This window comes from Oncorhynchus mykiss, chromosome 4, assembly GCF_057628025.1.
Source record: "Oncorhynchus mykiss isolate SJ-2025 chromosome 4, ASM5762802v1, whole genome shotgun sequence".
NCBI lineage: Eukaryota > Metazoa > Chordata > Actinopteri > Salmoniformes > Salmonidae > Oncorhynchus > Oncorhynchus mykiss.
This window is the reverse complement of record NC_143025.1, coordinates 94,262,214-94,270,000: the sequence shown is the minus strand read 5'-3', so window position 1 is coordinate 94,270,000 and position 7,787 is coordinate 94,262,214. Positions and strand designations below refer to the sequence as shown.

Here is a 7,787-nt window from a genome sequence, read left to right as displayed (position 1 = left end):
TCTGGGAGGGGGGGTACTGTCAGCTTTCTCTGGGAGGGGGGGGGTACTGTCAGCTTTCTCTGAGGGAGGGGGGGGTACTGCCAGCTTTCTCTGGAAGGGGAGGGGGGGGTACTGTCAGCTTTCTCTGGGGGAGGGGGGGGTACTGCCAGCTTTCTCTGGGAGGGGTACTGTCAGCTTTCTCTGGGAGGGGGGGGGGGGGGGGTACTGTCAGCTTTCTCTGGGAGGGGGGGGTACTGTCAGCTTTCTCTTGGAGGGGGGGGTACTGTCAGCTTTTACTGGGAGGGGGGGGTACTGTCAGCTTTCTCTGGGAGGGGGGGTACTGTCAGCTTTCTCTGGGAGGGGGGGGGGTACTGTCAGCTTTCTCTGGGGGAGGGGGTACTGTCAGCTTTCTCTGGGAGGGGGGGGTACTGTCAGCTTTCTCTGGGAGGGGGGGGGGGGGTACTGTCAGCTTTCTCTGGGAGGGGGGGGGGTACTGTCAGCTTTCTCTGGGAGGGGGGGGGGGTACTGTCAGCTTTCTCTGGGGGAGGGGGGTACTGTCAGCTTTCTCTGGGGGAGGGGGGTACTGTCAGCTTTCTCTGGGGGAGGGGGGTACTGTCAGCTTTCTCTGGGGGAGGGGGGTACTGTCAGCTTTCTCTGATGGGGGGGTACTGGCAGCTTTCTCTGATGGGGGGTACTGGCAGCTTTCTCTGGGGGAGGAGGGGGGTACTGGCAGCTTTCTCTGTGGGAGGGGGGTACTGTCAGCTTTCTCTGGAGGAGGGGGGTACTGCCAGCTTTCTCTGGGGGGGAGGTACTGTCAGCTTTCTCTAGGGGAGGGGGGTACTGTCAGCTTTCTCTGGGGGAGGGGGGTACTGTCAGCTTTCTCTGGGGGAGGGGGGTACTGTCAGCTTTCTCTGGGGGAGGGGGGTACTGTCAGCTTTCTCTGATGGGGGGGTACTGTCAGCTTTCTCTGATGGGGGGGTACTGGCAGCTTTCTCTGATGGGGGGTACTGGCAGCTTTCTCTGGGGGAGGAGGGGGGTACTGGCAGCTTTCTCTGTGGGAGGGGGGTACTGTCAGCTTTCTCTGGAGGAGGGGGGTACTGCCAGCTTTCTCTGGGGGGGAGGTACTGTCAGCTTTCTCTAGGGGAGGGGGGTACTGTCAGCTTTCTCTGGGGGAGGGTGGTACTGTCAGCTTTCTCTGGGAGGGGGGGATCCTGTCAGCTTTCTCTGGGAGGTGGGGGATCCTGTCAGATTTCTCTGGGGGAGGAGGGTACTGTCGGCTTTCTCTGATGGGGGGTACTGTCAGCTTTCTCTGGGACAGGGGGGGGTACTGTCAGCTTTCTCTGGGGGAGGACGGTACTGTCAGCTTTCTCTAGGGGTGGACGGTACTGCCAGCTTTCTCTGGGGGGGAGGTACTGTCAGCTTTCTCTGGGGGAGGGGGGTACTGTCAGCTTTCTCTGGGGGAGGGGGGTACTGTCAGCTTTGTCTGGGAGGGGGGGGATCCTGTCAGCTTTCTCTGGGAGGGGGGGGATCCTGTCAGATTTCTCTGGGAGGGGGGGGATCCTGTCAGATTTCTCTGGGGGAGGAGGGTACTGTCAGCTTTCTCTGGGGGAGGGGGGGTACTGTCAGCTTTCTCTGGGGGAGGAGGGTACTGTCAGCTTTCTCTGATGGGGGGTACTGTCAGCTTTCTCTGATGGGGGGGGGGGGGTACTGTCAGCTTTCTCTGATGGGGGGGGGGGGGGTACTGTCAGCTTTCTCTGGGAGGGGGGGGATACTGTCAGCTTTTCTCTGGGGCAGGAGGGTACTGTCAGCTTTCTCTTATGGGGGGTACTGTCAGCTTTCTCTGGGGGAGGGGGGGTACTGTCAGCTTTCTCTGGGGGAGGGGGGTACTGTCAGCTTTCTCTTGGGGAGGGGGGGTACTGCCAGCTTTCTCTGGGGGAGGGGGGTACTGTCAGCTTTCTCTGGGAGGGGGGGGTACTGTCAGCTTTCTCTGGGGGGGGGGGGTACTGTTAGCTTTCTCTGGGGGAGGGGGGTACTTTCATCTTTCTCTGGGGGAGGGGGGTACTGTCAGCTTTCTCTGATGGGGGGGTACTGTCAGCTTTCTCTGATGGGGGGGTACTGGCAGCTTTCTCTGATGGGGGGTACTGGCAGCTTTCTCTGGGGGAGGAGGGGGGTACTGGCAGCTTTCTCTGTGGGAGGGGGGTACTGTCAGCTTTCTCTGGAGGAGGGGGGTACTGCCAGCTTTCTCTGGGGGGGAGGTACTGTCAGCTTTCTCTAGGGGAGGGGGGTACTGTCAGCTTTCTCTGGGGGAGGGTGGTACTGTCAGCTTTCTCTGGGAGGGGGGGATCCTGTCAGCTTTCTCTGGGAGGTGGGGGATCCTGTCAGATTTCTCTGGGGGAGGAGGGTACTGTCGGCTTTCTCTGATGGGGGGTACTGTCAGCTTTCTCTGGGACAGGGGGGGGTACTGTCAGCTTTCTCTGGGGGAGGACGGTACTGCCAGCTTTCTCTGGGGGGGAGGTACTGTCAGCTTTCTCTGGGGGAGGGGGGTACTGTCAGCTTTCTCTGGGGGAGGGGGGTACTGTCAGCTTTGTCTGGGAGGGGGGGGATCCTGTCAGCTTTCTCTGGGAGGGGGGGGATCCTGTCAGATTTCTCTGGGAGGGGGGGGATCCTGTCAGCTTTCTCTGATGGGGGGTACTGTCAGCTTTCTCTGGGGGAGGGGGGGTACTGTCAGCTTTCTCTGGGGGAGGAGGGTACTGTCAGCTTTCTCTGATGGGGGGTACTGTCAGCTTTCTCTGATGGGGGGGGGGGGGGGGGGGGGTACTGTCAGCTTTCTCTGATGGGGGGGGGGGTACTGTCAGCTTTCTCTGGGAGGGGGGGGATACTGTCAGCTTTTCTCTGGGGCAGGAGGGTACTGTCAGCTTTCTCTTATGGGGGGTACTGTCAGCTTTCTCTGGGGGAGGGGGGGTACTGTCAGCTTTCTCTGGGGGAGGGGGGTACTGTCAGCTTTCTCTTGGGGAGGGGGGGTACTGCCAGCTTTCTCTGGGGTAGGGGGGTACTGTCAGCTTTCTCTGGGAGGGGGGGGTACTGTCAGCTTTCTCTGGGGGGGGGGTACTGTTAGCTTTCTCTGGGGGAGGGGGGTACTTTCATCTTTCTCTGGGGGAGGGGGGTACTGTCAGCTTTCTCTGATGGGGGGGTACTGTCAGCTTTCTCTGATGGGGGGGTTACTGGCAGCTTTCTCTGATGGGGGGGTACTGGCAGCTTTCTCTGGGGGAGGAGGGGGGTACTGTCAGCTTTCTCTGGGGGAGGGGGGTACTGTCAGCTTTCTCTGGGGGAGGGGGGTACTGCCAGCTTTCTCTGGGGGGGAGGTACTTTCAGCTTTCTCTGGGAGGGGGCGGGGTACTGTTAGCTTTCTCTGGGGGAGGGGGGTACTGTTAGCTTTCTCTGGGGGAGGGGGGTACTGTCAGCTTTCTCTGGGGGAGGGGGGGTACTGTCAGCTTTCTCTGGGGGAGGGGGGTACTGTCAGCTTTCTCTGGGGGAGGGGGGTACTGTCAGCTTTCTCTGATGGGGGGTACTGTCAGCTTTCTCTGGGGGAGGGGGGGTACTGTCAGCTTTCTCTGGGGGAGGGGGGTACTGTCAGCTTTCTCTGGGGGAGGGGGGTACTGTCAGCTTTCTCTAGGGGGAGGGGGGTACTGCCAGCTTTCTCTGGGGGAGGGGGTACTGTCATCTTTCTCTGGGGGAGGGGGTACTGGCAGCTTTCTCTGGGGGAGGAGGGGGGTACTGGCAGCTTTCTCTGGGAGGGGAGGAAAGGGGTACTGGCATCTTTCTCTGGGGGAGGAGGAGGGTACTGGCAGCTTTCTCTGGGGGAGGGGGGTACTGTCAGCTTTCTCTGGGGGGGGGGGGTACTGTCAGCTTTCTCTGAGGGAGGGGGGTACTGTCAGCTTTCTCTGGGGGAGGAGGGGGGTACTGGCAGCTTTCTCTGGGGGAGGAGGAGGGTACTGGCAGCTTTCTCTGGGGGAGGGGGGTACTGTCAGCTTTCTCTGGGGGGGGTACTGTCAGCTTTCTCTGGGGGAGGGGGGTACTGTCAGCTTTCTCTGGGGAGGGGGGTACTGTCAGCTTTCTCTTGGGGAGGGGGGTACTGTCAGCTTTCTCTGGGGGAGGGGGGTACTGCCAGCTTTCTCTGGGGGGGGGGGTACTGCCAGCTTTCTCTGGGGGGGCTACTGTTGGCTTTCTCTGGGGGAGGGGGGCACTTTCAGCTTTCTCTGGGGGAGGGGGGTACTGTCAGCTTTCTCTGGGGGAGGGGGGTACTGGCAGCTTTCTCTGGGGGGGGGGGGGGGGGTACTGGCAGCTTTCTCTGATGGGGGGGGTACTGGCAGCTTTCTCTGGGGGAGGAGGGTGGTACTGTCAGCTTTCTCTGAGGGAGGGGGTATTTTACTCTAAACAGTTGTATGTACACACATCCACATGTCCGTGACTCCCTGTCTAACGTGTGTGTCACCCCAGAACAGCTGCGTCTGAAGAGCCTGCGGAAGGTGCATGGACGGTGTCTGTGGTACTGCCTCCGCTTGATGAAGTCTCAGCAGAGCATCATACCCACACTGAAGTGAGTCACTTCCTTAATGAACCAGAACCTGGGTGTGTCTCTGTCTGTCTCTGTGTGTCTGTCTCTGTGTGTCTGTCTCTGTGTGTCTGTCTCTGTGTCTGTCTCTGTGTGTCTGTCTCTGTGTGTCTGTCTCTGTGTGTCTGTCTCTGTGTGTCTGTCTCTGTGTGTCTGTCTCTGTGTGTCTGTCTCTGTGTGTCTGTCTCTGTGTGTCTGTCTCTGTGTGTCTGTCTCTGTGTGTCTGTCTCTGTGTGTCTGTCTCTGTGTGTCTGTCTCTCTGTGTGTCTGTCTCCCTATGTGTCTGTCTCTCTGTGTGTCTCTCTCTCTGTCTGTCTCTCTCTCTGTCTGTCTCTCTCTCTGTCTGTCTCTCTCTCTGTCTCTCTCTGTCTCTCTGTGTGTCTCTCTGTTTCTGTCTCTGTGTCTGTGTCTCTCTCTGTGTCTCTCTCTGTGTCTCTCTCTGTGTCTCTCTCTGTGTCTCTCTCTGTGTCTCTCTCTGTGTCTCTCTCTGTGTCTCTCTCTGTGTCTCTCTCTGTCTCTCTCTCTCTCTCTGTGTGAGATAACCTGTTGTTGGTTTGTGTAGGAAAGCAGCCCTATTGTTTGGCTGGGCTGTGTTTCTGCTGCTGGCCTACAAAGTGTCCAAGCTTGACCGAGAGTACCAGGAGTATAACCCTTATGAAGTCCTCGGCCTGGACCAGGTAACACACACACTACCTGACCAATACACACTACCTGACCCACACAGGCTTAACAGCCTCCACTCTTCTGGGAAGGCTTTCCACTAGATGTAGGAACATTGCTGCTATAACAGCCTCCACTCTTCTGGGAAGGCTTTCCACTAGATGTTGGAACATTGCTGCTATAACAGCCTCCACTCTTCTGGGAAGGCTTTCCACTAGATGTTGGAACATTGCTGCTATAACAGCCTCCACTCTTCTGGGAAGGCTTTCCACTAGATGTTGGAACATTGCTGCTATAACAGCGTCCACTCTTCTGGGAAGGCTTTCCACTAGATGTTGGAACATTGCTGCTATAACAGCCACTCTTCTGGGAAGGCTTTCCACTAGATGTTGGAACATTGCTGCTATAACAGCCTCCACTCTTCTGGGAAGGCTTTCCACTAGATGTTGGAACATTGCTGCTATAACAGCCTCCACTCTTCTGGGAAGGCTTTCCACTAGATGTTGGAACATTGCTGCTATAACAGCCTCCACTCTTCTGGGAAGGCTTTCCACTAGATGTTGGATCATTGCTGCTATAACAGCCTCCACTCTTCTGGGAAGGCTTTCCACTAGATGTAGGAACATTGCTGCTATAACAGCCTCCACTCTTCTGGGAAGGCTTTCCACTAGATGTTGGAACATTGCTGCTATAACAGCCTCCACTCTTCTGGGAAGGCTTTCCACTAGATGTAGGAACATTGCTGCTATAACAGCCTCCACTCTTCTGGGAAGGCTTTCCACTAGATGTTGGAACATTGCTGCTCTAACAGCCTCCACTCTTCTGGGAAGGCTTTCCACTAGATGTTGGAACATTGCTGCTCTAACAGCCTCCACTCTTCTGGGAAGGCTTTCCACTAGATGTTGGAACATTGCTGTGGGGACTTGCTTCCATTCAGTCACAACAGCATTAATGAGGTCGGACACTGATGTTGGGCGATTAGACCTTCAGGCTCACAGTCGGCATTCCATTTCATCCCAAAGGTGTTCGATGGGGTTGAGGTCAGGGCTTTGTGCAGGCCAGTCAAGTTCTTCCACACCGGTCTCAACAAACCATTTCTATGTGGACCTCGCTTTGTGCACAGGGGGCATTGTCATGCTGAAACAGGAAAGGGCCTTCCCCAAACTGTTGCCACAAAGTTAGAAGCACAGAATCTTCTAGAATGTCGTTGCACAAGCTGACACGCACGCGCAGACAGACGCACACAGATACATCGTCATTAAGAGAAATGATATGGATTGACCGTGTGTGTGTGTGTGTGTGTAGGGAGCGTCTGTATCAGAGATTAAGAAGCAGTACCGTCTGCTGTCGCTGAAGTTCCATCCTGATAAAGGAGGAGATGAAGACTTGTTCATGAGGATCGCCAAAGCACACTCCGCGTAAGTCTGTTTCTGTCTCTGTCTGTCTCTCTGTGTGTCTGTCTCTCTGTGTGTCTGTCTCTGTGTGTCTGTCTCTGTGTGTCTGTCTCTGTGTGTCTGTCTCTGTGTGTCTGTCTCTGTGTGTCTGTCTCTGTGTGTCTGTCTCTGTGTGTCTGTCTCTGTGTGTCTGTCTCTGTGTGTCTGTCTCTGTGTGTGTGTCTCGGTCTGTGTGTCTGTCTGTCTCGATCTGTGTGTCTGTCTGTCTCGGTCTGTGTGTCTGTCTGTCTCGGTCTGTGTGTCTGTCTGTCTCGGTCTGTGTGTCTGTCTGTCTCGGTCTGTGTGTCTGTCTGTCTCGGTCTGTGTGTCTGTCTCGGTCTGTGTGTCTGTCTCGGTCTGTGTGTCTGTCTCGGTCTGTGTGTCTGTCTCGGTCTGTCTGTCTGTCTCGGTCTGTCTGTCTGTCTCGGTCTGTCTGTCTGTCTCGGTCTGTCTGTCTGTCTCTGTCTGTCTGTCTCGGTCTGTCTGTCTCGGTCTGTCGGTCTGTCTGTCTGTCTGTCTGTGTGTCTGTCTCTGTCTGTGTGTCTGTCTCTGTCTGTGTGTCTGTCTCTGTCTGTGTGTCTGTCTCTGTCTGTGTGTCTGTCTCTGTCTGTGTGTCTGTCTGTGTCTCTCTCTGTCTCTGTGTCTCTCTCTGTCTGTGTGTCTCAGTCTGTGTGTCTGTCTGTATCTCTGTCTGTCTGTCTCTGTCTGTGTGAACTAGATTATATAGTAATGTTAATATGAATCACTGGGTGTTTCTCATATTTGCGTACTACCGTGCTGCGTACTACCGTGCTGCGTACTACCGTGCTGCGTACTACCGTGCTGCGTACTGCCGTGCTGCGCTCTCATGGTCCGAGTGCGTTATCTTCACGACGTTCTTGTGAGGACGAGAGAGACGAGTGTGGAGAACACAAACCTTCCATTAGAGCAGCACTCCCCCTACTGTATTACCTCACGCTGAGCAGCACTCCCCCTACTGTATTACCTCACGCTGAGCAGCACTCCCCCTACTGTATTACCTCACGCTGAGCAGCACTCCCCCTACTGTATTCCCTCACGCTGAGCAGCACTCCCCCTACTGTATTCCCTCACGCTGAGCAGCA

At 56.3% G+C, this 7,787-nt stretch overlaps 1 protein-coding gene across 2 annotated transcripts in view; it reads left to right on the top strand.

The window, feature by feature from the left end:
- Positions 1-7,787, top strand: part of sec63 (SEC63 homolog, protein translocation regulator) — a 41,346-nt gene that overhangs the window by 9,055 nt on the left and 24,504 nt on the right. For both annotated transcript variants that reach the window (XM_036976427.2, XM_036976428.2), the window contains exons 2-4: positions 4,477-4,576; positions 5,154-5,268; positions 6,557-6,669. In XM_036976427.2, the coding sequence (XP_036832322.1) occupies positions 4,477-4,576; positions 5,154-5,268; positions 6,557-6,669 (328 nt within the window). The remainder of the gene's footprint in view (positions 1-4,476; positions 4,577-5,153; positions 5,269-6,556; positions 6,670-7,787) is intronic.